Source organism: Cottoperca gobio, chromosome 15 (genome assembly GCF_900634415.1).
Source record: "Cottoperca gobio chromosome 15, fCotGob3.1, whole genome shotgun sequence".
Lineage (NCBI taxonomy): Eukaryota > Metazoa > Chordata > Actinopteri > Perciformes > Bovichtidae > Cottoperca > Cottoperca gobio.
The window spans coordinates 17,116,518-17,138,040 of record NC_041369.1 but is presented as its reverse complement, the minus strand read 5'-3'; the positions used below and the strand labels follow the sequence as shown (position 1 = coordinate 17,138,040).

The following is a 21,523-nucleotide window of genomic DNA, read 5'->3' as shown; positions in this document are numbered from 1 at the left end:
GTGTAGATTAAGTACATGTGTTCTTGTGCTTGTTTTCAAAAATGAAAAAAAAAGGCAGATGTGTGTGATTAAAGATTAAACATCTACATCATCAGCGGTGGAAAGTAACTAAGCACATTTAGTAATGTATTTCCATTTTCTGCTACTTTACACTTCACTACATTTCAGACAGAACATTTATTTTACAGCTTCAGTTACTTTACAGATTAAGATTTTACATTTAAATTATTTCAATAACTTGCTACTTATGCATCGATACATCAGTAATCAATCTGATAATCTAACATTTGATAATATGTCATTATTAAGTAGAATTTTAAAGGTGGGACTTTCACTTGTAATGGAGTATTTCTACATTATGGTGTAGGACATTTTTTCATCAGTAAAGAATCTGAATACCTTTTTTTTGTCAAATAATAAAGAAACAGAAATACTTGGCGATTACAGGACCTTGCTCTTCCTCACCTATTCATACTTCTAGTATTGTCCAGTAACACTCACTCCGTTTCACTTTCAGCTGTCCTATGGACAATACCTACCAGGCCTACGTCACTGGCACCCGTACCTATGCCCGTTTCACATTTAAGGCCTTCCAGTTCCTGCGAGCCACAGAGTCGGTGTACATCCAGTGCAAGGTTCTGATATGCCGAACCTCTGACTATAATTCCCGCTGCAGACGTGGCTGCAACAATCGTGCAGCCAGAGACGTGGGGTCAAAACACGACAGTCAAACTCTGGTCCTGGGTCCCATCCAACTCAAAGGTCTGTACTCATCTGTACCTGCTTTTGGTACCAATAGTGGATCAATTGAAGAATTAGATTAGATGAGAAAAGTCATGATCTCAAGAAAACGTTACAATAAAACACAATTCCCTATTTCTCTTCGCCAGACCCTGGGGAAAAAGAAGAGGCTCATGAGCAGGACAAAGCTTGATTCTGCAACGAGTGGCTTCATTCTTCTTCACTGATCATTACAGCTCATTCTGTTCATTGTGACACTGAATCATACTCACCATTTCTTTCATTTGTATCACACTACCTGATTAAAAGCATCATCAAAAGACAATCTGTTTGTGTATTTAATTACGTCATACTCTTAAATGAACATTAAATATGAACAACAACTTGAATACAAAGAAGATGGAGAAAAAGAAGACAAAACACAAAGTGCAGCTCAGTTAGAAAACACTTTACTTATAAATTAGTAAGATTAATCCATCTCACGATAAAATGATTAGCCATCCCAGAGGGAGAGAGTGATCGCCAACAGGCTTCCACATTCACCATCACCTATGAACCTACGACACACAGAGAACATAAGGCCTTACTGGATGCCCCCATTACTGGTAAGCATGGCGACGAGAAGGTGGTCCTAGAAACAGTAACTATGTTATCCACGCATGTTGCTAAGCAACAGACAACAGTACCCAAGACAAAGAACAATCTCGCTAAAGTCGCAGTCTTACTGCAACATTTGCTTTTTTTTGGACACTGAACATCTACCCAACGACTCAGAATACAATACTCAGTAAATATTCAGAAAAGCACTAGGATCCATATGATAAACGGGGAATCTCTGTGTGGTACCACAAAGGCTAAAACGCGGCATCCCCAGTGCTACGTGGAAATTCTGAAAAAGTCTTTACATGAGACACAAGACTTGATGATTCTGTCCTAAACACGGAGATACTGGATATTAAAGTGAGTTCATACAATATCAAAACATCAGAATGTGACATCACATCATGAAAAGGATATACAAAACCCTTTTAACAAAAACGAGAGAAGTTACCATGATGCTGGTCAAGGAAGGGCACTGTGTGAAGGAACTTCAAAACAACCCGACTTCTACAGAATGTAGTTTGACAACTTAGCTGGCTGATCCGAAACCATGATTTACTGTGGATGCCATCCAAATAGTTTGGATTCCAAAGGTTTCTTAGCAGCATTCTTGGAGCAGAATTTTGGCAAAAGAATCATGGCTGCCACAGGAAACCGCAATGGCCAAACTTTTTTCTAAGGTTCCGGGCCTATACATTACAGTAGGAAGAGGATATTGTAATAATATCTATTAATCTTCAAAGTAACAGTCCTCTCCATCTTGGACGCACAAGAAAGTGACTGTCAGGCACTGCAAAGAAATAGTAGTAATGCACTAAGCACTGAAATAATTTCGACAAGGCTTAAGTAAGATCACTTAAGGCCAACAGTTTCACTCAATATCATCAGTTAATATCATCAGAGCAATCTTTAGATATAGCTCCAGGAGGGTTGAGAATTTATTTAGTTTCTTCTCTTGTATTTTTCTAAAAAGGGAGATGCTGTTGAGAGTGAGAGCCAATTTGCTATGTGAGTAGCAGGAGTGGTTTTTCTTTACTGAAAAAGGTCACAACTGCATTCTGTCCTTGTTTTAGTCATTCAAATCTCATATATGCAACATGCTGACTAACCTAAGTTCTTTTTAGATTGCTGAATGCCACTGGTTGTCATTCACTTCAGTGCCGATATGTAATCGTACAATGAAATCCATTTTTGTCAGCGCTACTGTAATATTGCACAGTTTTGCATTTGAAAGATTGATTTGAAAAGGTCAAGTGAGTTATGTATTTTTAAAAACACAAAAGCCAAACATAATGTGAAAGGTACTGTGAATTCAGTAACCTACTACATAAAATAAGGTTAATAACAATTAGAGAAATTATTTTGTTTGATGTATGACAGCATGTAAATGTGACTCCCTCCTCCGCCACAAATAAATTCTCAACCTGTTGAAAACACTGATCATCCTTATAATACAATAGAATGGGCACCTTTAATTATACAAAATGAAACATCTGAATGTTGACATTTTATAAGTACAACTTTCAAAGGCTAGGCTACATCAAGGCCAAGTAAAAGACCAATAAATAAAATTACTATGGAATTAATAAAACAAGGCTGTCCGTTAAAAGTTCTCTCAAAGTTTTCCTTCCATCACTTGTGCTGCCCGCGAGCAAAGTGGCAGGCAAAGTCGTACTTGCTCTTGCACTTGTGGCCGCAGATGTTGCACTGGAATGGGTTCTCGTAGCCGTGGCAGCCCATGTGGATAGTGTAGAGGATGTTGTCGGGAAAGTAGATGTCACAGTGCTGGCAGTGATGCAGCATGTGGGGGTCCTGGAGTGGGAGAGAAAGGCCTGGGGCCGGCGTACTCGGTTGGCTGTTGGAGATACTCGGGGTACTGGTGCGCCCACTGTGCTCGCTGCAGGGTCCCCCTCCAGGGCTGCAATGGCTGTGGGGAAGAGCCCTGGGCTCGGGAGTGATCGGGGAAGAGGAGGAGGCATGGGCCATGCTGGCTGAGACAGCCACGGGAGCTGTGGCAGGGTGGGGCTGCTGGATGAGGAAGGGCTTCTCATCCACGATAGACTCTGCTCCTGGAGACATGGGAGGTTGAGTCTGGACATGGGACTCTGAAGGGAGGCTTGCCAACTGGCCCGCCAGGGTGGACAGCTGATTCAGGGGGTTGTCCATTTCCATATCATGGTGATGGTGATTTTGATTTGCGGAGTGCCCGTCCTCGACTGCTCGACCCTGATTATCATATGTCTCTTGACGTAAGTGAGGCAGCTCATGGGAGAAGTCGTTCACATTGTCAGCCTTGTGCACCACCATAGAAGGGGGGCTGAAGTTGATGAGGAGTCGGCGGCCATAGCCCAGTGAGCTGGCCTTCTTCTGTAAAACACTCAGCATCTTCTTGTGGGAAAGTGAGCGAGCACCTTTCATTGGCAGCAGTTTGTGGCGTCGACGGCGATGGTGCGACAAGTTGCTACGATCGCTGCAGCGGAAGGAGCACAGCTCACACTTATAAGGCTTCTCGCCTGTGTGTGATCGCATGTGGGCCTCCAGGTGGCGCTCGTAGGCCGAAGCAAATGGGCAGAGGTGACAGCGGTGAGGTTTCTCTCCTGTTTAATTCAGAAAAACAGGATAAATAACAAAACCATATCAATGTCATCCCCTGAAAATGAACTATTAACACTTACCGGTGTGAATCCGGATGTGCTCAATGAGTCTTGCTGTGCCTCTGGTAGCATAGTTGCAGTAGCGGCACTTTAGCTTGCCGTCATAGGTCCTCTCAAAGCCATCCACCAGGATCCCTGAGCTGTCCTCCAGTGACATGTCCACTGAGGGGTGATCCAGTCCATTCTGACTGCAGTCTGCAAACGGGATCATTAGCAGGACTTACAATTTATAAAAATGAAATGACACACCATCTGTTTATACTTTACTATCTAAGGAAACTAATTACTCAGGAGGGATATTATTGTTATTTTCATGAACACTATAGCTGCTTTTAATGCATTTCTACAGCTTGCACTCCAGTTGACGTCAATATAACATGCAGTCCAACACTTCAGTTACATTGTTGTTGAACTGCATTAACAAACTGAATTATCACAGACTTTTTGAAGGATCATGTGGATAAAGACGACCATGCCTGATGACTAATATCTGAAGTCAGATGTCAGATAATGCTTATAGGCGCAGCTGTTTGTCTAAACATATACTGTATCAAATTGCACCAAATCTACACTAAAACTGTTGTATTTCCATAGAAGGGTTGTACACAGTAAATGACACTTAGCTGGTTACCTGGTGGCAGCTCGTCCACCTCCTTGACGCCGCTGACAGACCCTGATATCATGTTGACATGTTGAGTCTGCTGGCTCAGATACTCCTGGAAATCCTTCACAAAGTCAAGCGTGTCCGGCTTTTCCTCACCCATTGAAAGAAAGTGATGCAAGTCTCCAACACTATAAAGACGTTTTGACTTGAATTACTGAAGTGCAAAGCTGAATTGGCATGAGGTCAGAAAATGTGACTAAACCAACCAGATTTGAAAAAGTATCACTATCGCCAACGTTAGCTAGCTGGATTTTAGAGACCTCTTCGAAGATAACTTGTCGGTTAAATGTAGCTAGTTTTGTTTGTTTGGTTGAGAAAGCCGGTTTGAGGTTATCCAGACACAAAGACAGGAGAATCCTGGAGATATGTGATTGACAAGCAGGAAATCGGGGCGATCCGATGTCTAGTTGGTCGCTCCTACACACCGCTCCCCATCGTCGTCATGTTGTTACCAAAGCTACGTACGTTACGTTAGCCAGACAGCTAACGTTAGCTTATCTTTGTGAAAGCATATTTGTCAACAACAACAACGCCGCTATCTAGTCGACACGGTTATTATTTACATCGTCTGTACGCATTTCAGTAAATCCTCAAGATTACTATTGGTTTTATAATGTTCTTTCCGTCGAGGCACTTGCTATAATTCACACGAAAAGACAACCTGTTAATCAAAACAATAGGAAAACAGTTGGAGGGGTGAAAGTTCACAGAGTGTGCGCTGATGAAAATCGTCCCGCCACAAACTCAATGTATCTGCGAAGAAAGGTTCCTACCAGTAACGCTGTGACTTTGGTTACAAATAAAGTAATATAGTGGCTTACATTGTATGAAATCGACAACACATTATTATTCAATGTTTTTAAAGTGCGAAATGAATCGACAACGCACCTGCTTGCCTTTTTTCTGTGTCTGGAGACCGAATATATCAATTTTGATACTCGACAAGGCCTTAGAACGTGCCACAGAGGATTGGGTAAAGTACAATTAATCATAAATAATATAGTATTTACTAATACATAGGCTTACTCCAGTTTGGGTCCTATAGCTAGACGTTGAATGCAGGTAGGTCATTAATTTAAAATGCATGTTTTAAAAATAAATGTTTGAAGCAGTGTTTTCCAAACATCTACAAACAAACTTTATCCAACCAGCTAAAAAAGCACAGACAATAATCAACAATGCACTTTGTCATAGAGACATGTGGATTTGAAACACTCCTCTCTTTCCACCAAGCTAATGAAGTTTACTGAGAGCATATCTATTCACATCAGTGACATGACACACTTAAAGATGTACAGTTTGCAATTATGCGCTAGTGGCAAATGATGCACAGCAATTGCATTACTTTCAAAAGCTATTGACTCATTCATGTTTTATCACAATCAATAATTTACCAGTAAGCGCTTGGTGAAGATCGCATTGCCCCATTTGTGTCAAAGTTGTAGGAAAACCATTGAGGAGAAGATAACAAACGACCAAATTGAGTGAGCCTTCGGTATCCTTTTACCGTGTTATAACTTCTATTGTGAGAGCAATAGTATTATATCAGTAATGTAAACCTGTAAATGATGTAACACGAGGCACATGTTTGGTGTTGAAAATGTATCTAACTACCTAGCTACACTATATTCTGTACAATAACTGGGCTTATGTATGATGCTTTTTGTGTCACTTTAGAGAATTTGACTATTAATCCTCTAACATACTATTCCCACATTTGTTTAACAGGTAAACTTGGTCCTGCATGTACACCTGCTGTTGCCTGGCCTCATGTGAGTACAGTTCAACATGTGGACACTAGATGGCGCACATGTCCTGAGGGTGAAACAGGTACTTCCCATTCTACCACACACTGTTTTGAGACACAAGTATACCCATGACACTGGATACAAAGCTAAGACATGTATGCTAGGATTGTTCACAAGTCCTAACCTTGACTCATCAGATACTACAGATCGTGGCTATCACTGTACAGACATGGAGAGCTCACTGTACAGTCAGTTAGCAAGTCCCTGTGTCAGCTTTCAGTCCCCGGGGACAGCATGTACAGGACGGGTGGAAGACATGCCAGTCAACCTCATCAATTGAACCATGACCACAGCGAGTGGCCAATTATATCACCTCCTAACAGCCTGTCCACACTAATGTTATTTTATTGCAATTTAATTATGCTCAGGTTTCCACCGGGTCCAGATCCTGTTGAATAATTTACACACAGCCACAATGATTTGTCGGTTTGAAAAGACAAAGTGCACACTTCCTTGTGCTCTCATTTGTTTAAATAGTTTTTTATAATATAAATCATTAAAACAATAATCTTATGTTGTGTTTACGGACTAAGCACAACCAATGCAGCCTCTGGTTTGAAGGACAGATTTATTAAGCCTAAAAATACTTAAGGGGGAATAATTGGTTAAACTTAATTTTGCATTAATGACATGTCCACTGCACAATATATTAAGCTGTTCTTTTAAAGGGCAGTGAGCATTTATTAATGAGCCTGAGAGCAGGTAATACTCTAATAGGGCTCACTCTGCCTGGCATTTACACCCAACAATGCTGTGGTCACACTGATGGAAACTTGCATAGAAATGACTTCAGCTTTGTTGAAAAACTGTAGATGTAATATGAATCAAACATGCTAATCCAACTTTTCTCTCTATTTGGATACAATTTACACAATTACTCATATACTTAACATTTTGTAAAGGCCTGACTTGAACTCAAAACCTTCACAAGACTAATCTAAATAATATGAGCGAGTCTGAATACACACACAGGCTCATTTAGAATGGGCTCGGGGACTACACCTGTCTTTGAGAAGGTTGCAGTGTTATCCACTTGCTCTGATTCACATTTAAAAGGCCTGAATGAAAAGGTTCCCTTCTCCTCTTAACCGCTTGATTTACAGGCTGTTTGTGGTTTAATGCTACACAAGACAATTGATTTGCTCCTCCTTTCCTGAAAGAAATTGGAATTTCATTTAGAGAAGGTCTTAAGCAGTTTTTAAAGACTTGATGTCATTTGTTGGGCTTGTGTAAAAGCTGCATTAGAGATTACCCTCCTGGAAAAGCTTTTTAATCCTAGACAAGTGCAGCCATAGTAACGGTAGACAGGAGCCTCTTGGAGGCAGAAAGGTGAAGGGGGACTTTGACAAGATTTATTCTTCTCTGACTGAGACTGTTTCTTTCTTGAGGTCTCCCGCTCCACGAGGAGCATTTGAAAAAGAACTGAGAGGTGGGGGATAGGATAAAGGAGGTATATATTAAGCTTTTCTTTCCTCTCACCACTTAATTTCCTTGCAGGCGCGCCTTGCGCCGTTGTAATGAATGTAATTGCCGCCTTTGATGAGAATGCTATTATCTGGATCACACTTTACATGGGCAAACAAGACTGCCCCTCCCTCTACCTCCACCTCCCATTTAACTCAGCAATGAGACCCCCCCCCAATTATGCAGGGAACAAGTGGCTTTTCATAAAGCCAGCGTGTCGCTCTTGATTGGTGAGGCTTGGAGCCGGCTACATGTGCACAAAGGATAGATTAGATGTGATATGGGCACACCAAAAACCCCATTTCCTTGATTAATTTCCTGCATGCCTCACAGAAAGGGCCCACTCTCTCCCAGCTGAATCCTATCTCTCCTCTAAAGACAAACTTTCATCTTTTGATAGATGTGGCAACTCAATGGACAGACAGACATTTTATTGACCTAAGTTTGACCACAGCTGCCTGGGCTTCAACAGGGAATAGGAGCGAAAAAGAGAAATGTTCCACTTCAGCGTGGGAGGATGGGCTTATTTTTCTTATAAAAAGCTTAAAATCTTTGTGGTATTACTGCCCTCAGCCAGGATCAACTCACTTTTCATGCTGATCTTTTTGTGCTCTCATGTCATTACCTTCAGCGCACACACACACACAAACACAGGATGTTCTCTCATCCTCTCTCCCTCTGTCTTTCACACACCCACACACGGACACACAGAAGCACGCTAAACACCCATTTGATAATAGTGGCGAACAGATATGATGGGACTTTATGAGGCGATGCGCGATAAAGCTGCTGTCACCTTAGGAAGTCTAAGTGTTCTTCTGACTGCCTTATTACCGTATTAAAGCACCACTCGACGCATCCACACACACCTCAGCTTGGCTCTGACAACCCGGCGTGATTCTGTCCAATATTCCACCAGGCTGAAATATCGAGAACAATCAAATAGACTGTCACAAGTGACAAATTATACTATTACTCCTCAAAGATTGTCATCCTTGAAATGTATTCATAGCCATTTCTTCTTTATCGGTGAGTGATTACTCCTCTAAGCAAGCAATTCCCCAATGATAAATTGGTAATCAATTCATTTGACTATTATGCTTTGAGAATGGCTCCAAGGGATCCGCAGCATTGGTCACTCTTATTCACATGCATACATATCCAACACTAACTCTCATAGTGCGGTTGGGCTTGATGGATGCCAGCTGCCTGACCACCTGACTCTTAAAGGTTTATTCCATCAGAAACAGGTTGCCATCCGGACCCAGTCACGGCAGAGAAAGAATTGGCCAATATTTTTGACTGAAGTGGCATTTTAGCAGTATTTATTTGATGGTCCTGCTACCAAAACCACGGGCCACAAATAAAGAAGATGGTATGATAGCTTTTGACTGGCCGGCTAGCTCCCGACTCGAAATGAAGTGTCCAGTTGTGAGTTATCGTGGCCAAACGTCATTTGTAAAGCCTGAAAAGTGGGGACATTTTTCTAGCTTGTCACTCCCTGGCTATAGCTCATTGTCCTGAATGATGCCTCTGAACGCACAGTTGCCCTAATACGAGCATTTCACTCTCACCGCAAGAGGGCCGATAATGGATTAGCCTGTCTATAGGAAGATAATATAGTGCGTCCACTGGCACATCTTTAAACACCAATAGTATCAACGCTCAGCAGGTCTGCTCACATCTAGCACTGATCTTAGCCTTATCGTCGTACTTCTGACAGGAACAAAACAAAGGTCCCTTTTCTTTTAAGGCTGCAACTTATGATTTGTTTTTATTAATTAGTCTGCCGATTGTTTTCTTGATTAATTGGCCAATCAATTAATCGTTTGGTCTATAAAATGTCAGAAAATAGCAAAAAATATACGTTTACTTGCTTGTTTTGTCCGACTAACAGTCAAAAATGCAAAGATATTTAGTAATGATCACATAAAACATCTAGCGTTTAAGCTTTACTCTTTTTACTTACTTATCTCTTTTAATTTAGCTTCTAGTCACCTAAAATATGAACATTGTAAGGTAAATTCCTGAATTAATTATATGATACAGAACAACACTTGATTCTGTTTTAGCTCATATTGATCCTCACTTTTATTGTATTCTTTTTATGTGCCTTTTTATTGACTTGCCTTTATATCTTGTCTTAATGCCTTTTTGTGTCTTATGTAAAGCAGTTTGCGTTGCCTTGCTGTTGAAAGGTGCTTCAAATAAACTCACAAAGATTATTATTGGTATTTCTTTGTGTTCTTTTAAATTGACCTCTTAATAAAACTAATAAAACTTTCTCAACCCCTTTTCATATTATTGAAAATCTTTCAAAAAGTACTCAATAAACTTGTTTTTACGTGACCGAAGTAATGATGTTTTATAAATCATCCCTTTTTTCTGCACAAATTAAAATTCCTATAATAATCATAATGCATCCTTATCATAAAAGAAAACTGGTCCCAGTATTCCTTGGGGGAAATCACAGCTTTAAAAACTTTAAATTAGATGTTTGGTTTTGATCTCTGTGTGGAGTAAAGACTGGTCTGAGTTGGACAGTCCTGCTAATGTGAGGGAAGCTTTAGATTAATGAGGCTTCTGCCCTTTGAGGATATTGATCAAACCCAATGTGGCCAGGAACAATTTGCTCCCCTGCTGTAATATTAATAATGTATCAACATCATGAACCAAACTGGTGCCAGTATTCCTCGGGGAGCTCACGGCATTAACAACTCTAGCACGCTCTAAATTAGCTGTTGAGTTTTGATCTCTGTATGGATCTGCTGGAGTGGCTGTTGAGTCTAAAGAGTGGTCTGAATTGGACAGTTCTGCTAATTTGAGGGAAGTTTTAGATTAGGCTTCTGCCCTTTTTAAGGATATTGATAAAACCCAATCTGGCCAGGAACAATTTCCCACGTTCCCCTGCTGCTATTTTAATGATGTATCAACATCATGAACAAAACTGGTTGCTGTTTTCCTCCTAAAGGCTCCAAGAAATGAGAGGCACGTTTTAAAATTAGCTGTTTGGTTTTGATCTCTGTATGGATCTGCTGGAATGACTATTGAGTCTGAGTTAAGAGTCTGAAATGGATGGGGTCGATAATAAGAAGTTTAAGATTAATGAGGTTTAAAAACTCTTAAATTCTGTAAAGTTTTTATTTATTTTTAGTGTTAACAAAATATAAAACCTTTGGGAAATACATCCACGACTAAAATATCAAATTACAGTTTTAAGTGTTACATTGAGAAGAAAATAAAGTCAGATTTCAAAATAAAACATAAAATGAGTTTGTTTTTTTCCAAACAAAAAGCACTTTATCAATAGACTCACAGTTATTGATTAAAGCACTGTGTGCAGGAACACTTGTCCATGCTACCCTGCTGTTCTCTTTGTCCTTTTTAAGTTAGTGACATCAACCAGAGGCCATCACGTCAGATTCAGTTGTATTAGTTTGATTACAGATGAATAAATGCAGATTGCAAATGATAACATACAATATTAACAGCAAGACACTGTCATGTCATACGGTAGTGTTGAGCTCTGCACTTTTGGTGTGTCAGTACATTTAACTGGAGATCTGGATTACTAACCGCTCTGTGCAGTAAACACGATGACAATATATATTAATATTCACACAAGTTAAACAATCTGCCACTAGGCTGAGATTATGTCACCTGTTTCGGATCCAAATCGATTTATTCAAAAACATTTTCATGCTACCCTCATATCAATGTGTGAAAATACACGATGTTGCCATTATGAACCAGGAGTAACCCGACAAAGTCGACAACATTTTTCAAAAACAGAAAGTGGAGAGTCCTCCACCTCAGTAAAGCTGGCTCCCTCATATACACGTATAGATATGCACATTAGCAACAGTATAGTAACAAACATTAAACCAGAAACCATTCCAGTCTCAGTTTGAAGCTTCCTCTCTCAGCAGTAGCTCCATCTCTGGCCCTCCTGCAGGCATCGTTAGCCAGGCGATGATGGGAGCTAGCGGGGCCATAATGGGAGGGTTGACTGACCCCTGACCCCCTATCGATCCGCTGGCTGTGTCCAGCTGGGCCTCCCCAAACCCAGTCAGCTGGAGAGGTGTTTAAAAGCTAACACCCCATCTCCCATCCACTCCGCTACACACTCATTAATTACATCATTTACCTGTGACAGTGACAAACCTGCCCGGCCACGCCGCAGTTTATTAGGGTCACTGTATAAAGCCCAGGCCAAACCCAGATCAAAAGTGTGTGTGTGTGTGTGTGTGTGCAATGGGGAGTGAAAGGCCCCATCTCTTACAGTATGGGATTATGAGTATAGATGCATGCTCCAAAGGGGAGTGTGACTGCTTTGTCCTAGCTTGTCGAGCTCCTTAGTGGGGAAGTTTATTTTGATTTATTTGATATGTTGAAAGACAAAGATTGCCAATTTTCTTGTACAGACAAGAATATGAGAATAGATTCCAGAAACACAAGGGGGGGGAAAAATCACAAACAAAACCCCCAGCAAAGTTTATCATTGTAGACCTTGTAAAACACCTCACAAGCAACGACATTTGACATGTTTTTGGATGAAATATAAAATCTTGTGGATTTAAGACCACTTTCTTTTTTATGTCTTTTCTGTTTTTACTTTCTATGCCAATTTGCTGACTCAGTTCTTGGCCTGTCTTTGTTGTGTTTGCTGCTCACGAGCAGCTGGATGTTCGTGGCCCGTTCATTCCTCAACTTTTGTTGCTGCCTTTGCATTGCCTCTCATTTCTGCAGGTGTCTCAAATTCTACATTCACCTTAAAATCACCCCCGTTCCTCTGCCTTCACCCCTCTATCGTTTCTCCTCTTTCAGTATCCCCTCCCGTTCCCCTTTACTATAGCCATCAACACAATAAAATACCATTGGTTTCCTCTTGCCACACCTTTCCCACTACACACTGGTATTTCAATCTCGACTCAATCGAGAAGGCTGACCTGCAGATATAAAGAATTGGCTTTAAGGCTTTCGAAATGGAACTAAATCTGCTGCGGGTCACACTGGGGGAAAATAAGCGGCAAATGTAAGTAAGCATGAAATAGTTTTTCATAAATAATCCAAACGACAGCAGGCTTTCTAATGGTGCCAGGGGGCTGTAAAAGAATATGTTGCCAATTTCTCCCCTATTAAAGTGAAATAGAAAGCCAAATACATAACAGTACTGACGGAAAAGTTGCATACCTGGGCCCATTGGAGTGGAGATTGAGGACACAGTTGGGTGTTAGAGGTAGTTGTAGTTGGAGGTAAGGTGGTGGAGTGATTGCTAGCCTTACAGTGGAGGTCTTTCCACTGCAGGAAAAAGAATGCCCCTTCTTCACATCAAATCAATTGGTCAATAACTGCGTGTGCACAGGTAGGCACCTTTCATCTGTCTCTGTTCTATGTTGATTTGATTTGCACTTGTGTTTTTACAAATAATCAATGCTCCATTTTGAATAATACAACGGCCTGTAACGGTATATGTCGTCAGAGAGGGAAATGGAGAGAAACATGGAAAGAAGTAAAAAGGTATTAATGGGAATGGCATTAACAGAAAAGATAAATGCCAGGATGTAACAGACCTGTGTGGTTTTACAAAGTCGTAAACGGCACAGAATCATCGTCATAGTTCTCCAAATCCTTCTTGGTAACCAGTGGAGGAAGTATTCAGATCCTTCACTTAAGCAAAATGAAAATACTCCGTGACATTACAAGTTAAAGTACTGGCTTAAGTAAGCCATGCACAAGGATTATTAACAAAGTAGTCCCTGTTTACATATTGTACTATCTCAGTCATCTCAACATTTGATTGGGCTGTTTGGTGTTAATCCAGCTATGCTATGCTACTCTTTTTGTGTGTGTGTGTGTGTGTGTGTGTGTGTGTGTGTGTGTGTGTGTGTGTGTGTGTGTGTGTGTGTGTGTGTGTGTGTGTGTGTGTGTGTGTGTGTGTGTGTGTGTGTGTGTGTGTGTGTGTGTGTGTGTGTGTGGCTGATTTGAAGTCCCCTTGAGTCAGAATCTGTTATTTATTGCTATTAAATGGTTAATTTTCCTGGGTGCCCTGAGGACCTTGGGGTGCGTTAAGATGTGTGGAATATAGAGTTGTCGAGGGTTGGTGTGAGTGCTTGATGTATTAGGAGAGCAATTCTGAAAGATCCATTAGGAATTGATGCCGGTGCCTCGTATATTTCCCATTTTTACTTAAACAGAAGGAAAATGATGATATTACTCAGATGATTTTTATTTAATTTAGAGAGTATTTGACGCAGCGTCCAGGTTCCACATACAGTATATTGTATATTCATGTTTTGTCTCAAGCTACATCTACATGACCAAAACCATGTTGACACCAAAGCCCTTATATGTCAACCTGTTTTTACCTTAAGTGAAGAGTGTTTACTCCTACTAAGTTATTTTGACTTGTATCATTGGTTATGATGAGTAATACATTCACAATATGATACTTTGTGTTTAATTATTCATTATTACTTTATTTATAAGATTGTTGTTTATTTGCTAATGGAAATATTAAAGATTTCACACAAAGAAAAGGAACTGGTGGTTCTTCTATGGTCCATGCTACACCCTTCCACTGAGTTTTAGGAAATTGGGCCAGTTTTTCTATAATCCTGCTGACAAAAAGACAAACAAACAAACAAACAAACCGAACCACTCGACAAATAACTTTTTTACTACTAAATCGGCTCTTCAGAGCGTTCCTCCGTGTACGTAATGCTGAAACAAAATTATACATTGAAGGCACGTCAATTGCATTTCTCTATCTCACTCAGTCATACTGTGCATGTTTAAATTCATATATGATATGTGTGTGTGTGTGTGTGTGTGTGTGTGTGTGTGTGTGTGTGTGTGTGTGTGTGTGTGTGTGTGTGTGTGTGTGTGTGTGTGTGTATGTGTGTGCACAGGCCTCTCTTGTCACTCTGCTCAAGTTTCCTCTAATTAGGCAGTCCTGACAGCTGCTGGAAGAGGCATACTAATCAGCTGACAGTAATAGCACTCTTAACCACCCCGCGACACAAGAGAGGGAGAAAAGAGAGCAAACAAACACCAATTACTGTCCGTCATGAGGAGGGGAGCAATCAGGTTTGGGCGCTCTTTGTGATCATGTGCTCCTTGTTACACTCGCACACAAAACAAGAGGGTCAGCAAATTTGTGTCCACAGGGAGAATACAAGTATTAGTGTCAAGTAGAAATACACAATTTTTGTTCTCTGACCTGGAGAGTGAGATTCTTGTTGAGTTTAATAGTCTAGTTCCTGTTCCGTGTTTGGGTATTTCCTCTGCTGTCCGCTTCAATTTCGCAGCATTCACCCACGTGTTTCAGATAGCCGCAGGTTTTCTGCTCGGCTGATGGAAAAGCAGAAACAAAGAGGGAGCTAAAGTGCTGTTAGTTTTGATTGGTTAGTAATGGGCTTTTTATTCATTAGCCAATCTATTGATCAATTTTGTCTCATTCCCAACCCATGAGCTGAATCTCAATTCATTTCCTGAAGTGTCTGAAACGAGACAAAATTGACCCCAGCCCCGTCACATACTTAATTCTGACGAGAAGATCTGGTTCCCCTTTAATGTGGCGTTCTGTCACATTACAGTGGATCGCACACATCAGTCACGTGTATATGTTACAGGCCACTGGCTCCAGGGGAGACTGTCTGCTGCCTGTGGATGCACCCTGTCTGTGGTTCCCACTCCATTGGGTTCCTCTGGTCTGCTTGTTGGGGACTAGGGTAACACTTTCTCATCCCCTTCAGGGTCACATCCTTGATGCCAACAGCTCATTTAATTATGCAGTGACACAGAGAGATCAGCTGTCTCTGTGGATATGGACAAGATAATATGGTGACACCGAGTGTGCATTACGCTAGTTCCCTGGGTCAAGGCTCTGGGTCCGTCCTCTTAAGAGTACAGTACAGCCCGTTAACCTTCTTTGAACGTTGGAATGTGTTTCTTCCAGGCTGGTGTTCACTGTTGAGGTAGACATTTCAAATGACTTTCCTTATTTGAATACTTTTCTTCAGTTCAAAGATTTGTAGTAAACGACTCGTAGTTCTTTCACTTGTTTTCTAAGCGTTCAGTATTGTGCCTGTTCTGTTCAAACAGTCTAAAACTAAGCCTGTGCAACAACTGTTTCTAACTCTGCATTCACACATGCAGATACAAAGTAGTGCACAGTCTTTGGCATCTCACAAATCTTCATTTCCTGTTTCCTGAGTACAGAATAGTACAGAAGTTGTTCGGCATTGCCATCCCGTATCAGCTGTGGAAGCGCTTGCGATTGTCTCTTGTCTAGTTGTCGCTCGCATTGCATCAGGGAACATTTGCTTAAAGTTGAGCCTTTCTGAACTTTCCACAGTAATGCTGCTGGGCGCCTTTTGAGTCTCTGTAGCTCAGCGGCCAGCGCTGGGCTCCAATGCCAAGTTCCATTCACAATGAATAGCAGCCTGTCGCTGTCCCAGCTTTTGAGTTATCGCATCATAATTCAGTCAGGTTTAAACCAGACTGAGCTGAGCTGGCGACGGTGCTCTCAGTCACCTTTGAGGGGAGCTCCACTGCTAAAAGCTACTGATTTGTTCAGTGAAAATAATGTTTCAATATAGTCAGTTTAGTTTGAAGATTTGGTGTTCACGACTCATTTGTGTACTCAACACTTCTAGTCCACTGGTATTACAAAGTCCCTGAATCATCTGGCAAACTTGATGTACACAAAATGTCCCATACAGCATTGTATCGCATTCCATTTTGGGAATGTTCTTGCCAAGCATTTAATGAGAAGGTTGATACCACCTTTATTTCCTTACGGTAAATATGTAACTTGAGCCACCAGCCAGTTAGCTTAGCATGGGGGTGGCTCTGTCCAACACAATATGCCTATCTGCACCTATTTAAAGCTACTAATTAACACTTTATATCTTTGTTTAATCTGTACTAAAACCAAAGTGTAAAAATGAGAATATGCCGTTTTTATGGGAGGATATGTGCCGGGATCTTTTTCGTCCTGTGCCATTAACTTCTTAGAGTTTCTGCTGGTCGCCAACGAATAGTGCGGGACATAATTACTAATAAAACGTTGAATTGTTGTTTTTACGCATTGGTATACAATATATGCCATGTTACAATTTGTGAGCTTTAAAGGTGCTGATGTTTTACTTTTGGGATAGAGCCACACAAGCTATATCCCCAAGCTTCAGCTCTTTATGCTAAGCTAAGCTAACTGGCTGCTAGCTCCAGCTACATGTTTACCGTACAGACACAAGAGTGGTATATTGGCAATTATGACATTAAGTGTATTTACCAAAATGTCAAACTATCCCTTTTAACATTTGTTTGCGCTGATGAATTTGACATGAATGAATCATGTGATTAATAAGACATGAAACAAACAAGTTCCCCTTTTTTTTTTTTAAACTACATTCTTGGTTGAATGGGTCGCCCGGGTCACATTTAGATATTGTTAAGTGGCTTTGAATAGCTCCCTTGATTTCACAGTTCCAAATGACCCGCGATAATCAGGTCATTAAAATGAGCCCATTCTCCACATCTGACACACTTCCACTCCCGCCTCATCTGAATAACAAATCCACTCTGGAGTGATTTCTCAAACAAAAAAGAAAAGAGGGAAAAACGGACTTTCTCTTCATTTTCAGGTTAACCTTATCTCTATATTCAGGAGTAAAGATGGTAAGAAAGCTAGAGGGGTGAAAAGGTCCTGTCAAAAGTGCCAGTGCCTGTGTGAAAGTACCCGGTTTTCTTAATTCATCCCTTAGGACCGGATAAGTCTATCAATCTGTTAAATTGGAAAGCCATTAGGTGCCCTGGTTTATGTGTTTCAAGCTGTTAACTAGAGGCTGATTGATTGTTGTTCCTTTGATGGGATATGCTGATCTAATCTCACTGTGTGCACGTTTGCAATAAATTACACAATTCATTTCCCCCATTTAGAGGGGGGGGAAATCACACCTCCAGGCATGCCTACGCTCTGCAGGCAAAGAGCAGGGAACCTATTTTATGGTGCCATTTAGCCAGGAAGCTTTCAGCAATCCCAGCCTTCTTTCTAACCCCCCTCCCTCGCCCTCTACCCCTCCAAAAAATCGAAGCATAATCAAGGTGTATGTTTAGAAAATTTATTGTTATAATTTTCCCCCATAATCTCTTCCATTTTCCTGGAGCCGTGCTGACATAGATCATCATCTAAAAAGAGAAAATGGATAGCAGTTTAAAATTTATCGGTCTTTGATTCTCAATTATACGTGTTTATGACTTCATCTGTCTTCAGTGACTTCAACCTTTTCCATTATGGTGGAATATTATTTGTACGGAATCCATTAAATTCACAAGGCAGGACTCTAATGGTGGGGCTGCAGCGATTTGCAGAGGGAAAAGTTTTGAAAGGTTGGCTTTAGGAAAAGCGCGGCTGTTATGACACAAGAAATTGCTTTATTGATGGTCTGCTCTGCTGCCTGTGCATTTGGCCATTTGTTACCCGGCCCATATCTATATCTCAGGCTGACACTGATGAGAACTTTTCTGTTTCCCTCTCCAGATTACCGAGTTGTAATGACACATACAGGCAGGCTGGGTAAAAGCTGACGATCCACGGCAGAGTTTTTGGAGGTACAGAGGATGGATATCGAAGCTGGGTGCCCAGAGGGCTCGGACGAAGCTGCTCATAATAGAGAAAAAGGGCTACATGGCTCCGATGACTGTTTCCATCCAAACCTTACAGAGGTCATCATCTCTGCTGAGAAACAGTAAAGGAAGAGAACGAGTGATAAAATGTGGATAAAATGAGAGAGGGAGAGATAAAAAGGAGAATACGGAATACTATATAAGGTACATGCTAGGTGACAATATTTCTAAAAGATTACAGCCTTGTGTGACTATAGTACATTTGCCAGAAGAACTGTCATTTACCTCCTGAAATACATGTTGTTTCCTGTTTACACAGGAAGTAACAAGATTCCCTTCTAGTCAAGTGGCCACTGAAGTGTTCCAACCTGAATGACATTGAGCTCCTTCGACTGGCTGGTGCAAAGGGCCGAGTAAAAGCTAATCAGGCTGTAATTCAAGATTCGCCTGGCCACTTACAATCAATACTCGCACAATCCCAATTAAAGCTTGCCGGGTCAGTGGAGGGCCACCAATTCCTTTACAAGTTAAATGCAATACTTAAATCTAAAGCAATCTCAGTGTGGCCTTCGATGGTTTAATGGCTCGTGCCAACAGGAGTGTCCAGTTAAAAGTGTAAGAAGGACACAGGGTGGACAGGTTATAGTGACAAATGCTTCCCCACCCCCAAATACCCATATACTTTTTAAGCATAATTTTAAAGGCAGGGCTATTACTAGTAATGGAGTAATTGTACAGTGTGGTATTGGTAAAGGATCTGAATACTTCCTCCAGCATTACATTTGTCTCACGGCTTTAGCTAATCTGAATATTCAGATTTTACATTTTCAAAAAATCATCCAAGTTTTTAAAATATGATGTGTTTCTGTTGAATATACTACAAAACAGTTTAAAATGTTGTTAAAATGAGTTCCAGTCAAAGGCTACTTTACATTAATGCATCAGAAATAACAATCCAATCTTTTACTTTCAAGACTTAAAGGAAGCCTATATTTGTCCAATAACACTAACTCACTGTTACTTCTAAAAGGGTATTTCTATATCGCAGTATCGTTTACTTAAATAACAAATCTGAATACTTCCTCCACCGCTGCTCAGAGATCACAGTTCCTCCATCAACATCTATAAGTCACCTATTTTTCCTATTTTCCTTCCAGTTTTCTCCCTCTGAGCTTTTGCCATTGCATCCATGTCTTCTATCACAATTTTGACCCACAGAAAGGAATTCTCACAAGATATCAAAACAAAAATCTATATTTAATATGGGAGCAATTACAAAGCGAAGTTGGCTGCACAGGGCCGTTGTCACCCAAGCGCGTGTTTTTCATCAAATAGGTCATTAGACGATGATGGATGTAAACCTATAAAGTATCTAAACTGGACCTTTTAACAATCCACGAGCAACACTATCATTTCTCTAATAGAACCTGCTGACCGTGTCATTCCCTCCTGCCATTTGTCATTTTTCCTTGTGAAATAATCAATATCTGGGCGCTTTGAAATAAATAATATAAAAGTCATAGTAACCTACCCGAGGAGCAACAAAAATAGACTTATGGAGCATTCAGAAGGCCGAAATGGCCTCTGGGCAATGTCTACTGTATGTTTCTAATCAATGCATAATATAAACTGTATTTTTTAATACAGAATCTTAGTTTGTACAGTTTATTTCCAGGATTAGTATCTGTTGTGTTCTTTTTAACCCTGTGTATGGACTGCTAAAGCATTGTGGTAAAGCGTGAATATTACTGGGCCCTTCATCAATCTCTATTGGACTATTCAAAAGCACAACCTGGGAATCAGGCCAATATGATAACAGCCTACAAGAATCACTTTTATCTAACGGTTAAACTAATAATACAGAGGGGAGTAATGATATCTGCATACTGAGGAGTTCCCAGATTACATATTTATTTATTTCATGCACCATTGGTCACGTAGACCTTCATCAGGCATCAGCTTCTCTTCTGTGTTAAATGTTAACACCTTAAACACAACAATAATTCTGGGGTCAAATATTGGCCACTTGTGAAAAAGTCTCAGATATTTATAAATCAGGAAGTGAACTAATCTTGATTTCCCAAATGTAGTTCAGGAAGTCAAGCTCTTATAAATGAATACTTTATTTTATAAAGATCCAAAGCCCACCGTCCAGACGGATTGTAGCAGTTTCTTCTCTGTGTTCAGTTTGTTATGGAGCGTATAACAATATAAATACCACAAACACGTGGGTGAAATTGCAACCGGTAAGAGCTTGAGTTGCTTAAGTGCTGTCCCACTGTGAATAGTGCTTTGGTGGAAAATATCCAAATTATCTTTAGGGATAGAAATATATCTGAGTCAGTGATACTGCTGCAATAAAATAACATAAAAATAAATGATTCAGACCTTCTTCTGCAGTTACTAAAAACTGTCCATATTAACAAATAAGAGCGAAGCATAATTAAATGAATTCTTTGGATTCTTTACTAATAGAAACTACAAACTAAATACACACATTTTGCACCTCAGTGTGAGGGTGCCATCAAATACCTGTGATGGTGACCACGTAAGGAAAGGCGGTAATTACATCATGGTAACAGGATATCTCCACTTGAGCAGCTCACTAAATGAATAACACGTGTTAATTACGCAGTCATGCTGGTGCTTGTAAGAACTCTACAGATGATGGAGAGGAAAAAAGCACAGTGGCATCCAGTGCAACCTTTACCTTGTCACTGACACCCTCTATCACGGCTGCATATCACATGGCTAATGATCGTCTTATGTTAGGTAACAGGTGATGTTTCATAACTGCACATCTCAGTTAGGTCACCCACGTGATCGTACTGTTTTAGAGGACGAGTGTGCTGTATTAGAAGACAAACAGTCTTGTCTCTATCTGACTTGGTCTCACATGAACTTGTTTTGTGTCACTTTGGAGGACAATGCACTGTCTTGCATTCATTTCCTGCAGACAT

General features: G+C 40.6%; 1 protein-coding gene and 1 long non-coding RNA gene across 3 annotated transcripts; one reads left to right on the top strand and one right to left on the bottom strand.

Annotated features, from left to right (window-relative positions):
* Window positions 1-1,065: 1,065 nt before the first annotated feature.
* Window positions 1,066-5,372, bottom strand: ikzf5 (IKAROS family zinc finger 5). The gene is made up of 3 exons (XM_029450328.1): window positions 4,627-5,372; window positions 4,017-4,190; window positions 1,066-3,938 (listed from the first exon to the last, which is right to left on the bottom strand). Exons 1-3 carry the CDS (start codon window positions 4,757-4,759, stop codon window positions 2,974-2,976), a joined length of 1,272 nt encoding a protein of 423 aa, XP_029306188.1. The 5' UTR covers window positions 4,760-5,372; the 3' UTR covers window positions 1,066-2,973.
* Window positions 5,373-5,409: 37 nt separating this feature from the next.
* Window positions 5,410-20,635, top strand: LOC115020358 (uncharacterized). Of its 2 annotated transcripts, XR_003833562.1 has the most exons (4): window positions 5,410-5,632; window positions 6,388-6,489; window positions 18,478-18,767; window positions 18,883-20,635. It is a non-coding gene; the product is annotated as an uncharacterized LOC115020358 (long non-coding RNA). The 2 variants fall into 2 exon arrangements; XR_003833561.1 differs by having other exon boundaries at window positions 18,478-20,635.
* Window positions 20,636-21,523: the final 888 nt, after the last annotated feature.

What these genes read in the sequence shown, in the direction of transcription:
- ikzf5 (XM_029450328.1), bottom strand. Translation starts at nt 4,759, where the DNA reads ATGGGTGAGGAAAAGCCGGACACGCTTGACTTTGTGAAGGATTTCCAG. An exon ending in GGTGGACGAGCTGCCACCAG is followed by an intron (nt 4,191 to 4,626) that starts GTAACCAGCTAA and finishes TCCCGTTTGCAG; the next exon opens with ACTGCAGTCAGAATGGACTG. An exon ending in GCACATCCGGATTCACACCG is followed by an intron (nt 3,939 to 4,016) that starts GTAAGTGTTAAT and finishes TGAATTAAACAG; the next exon opens with GAGAGAAACCTCACCGCTGT.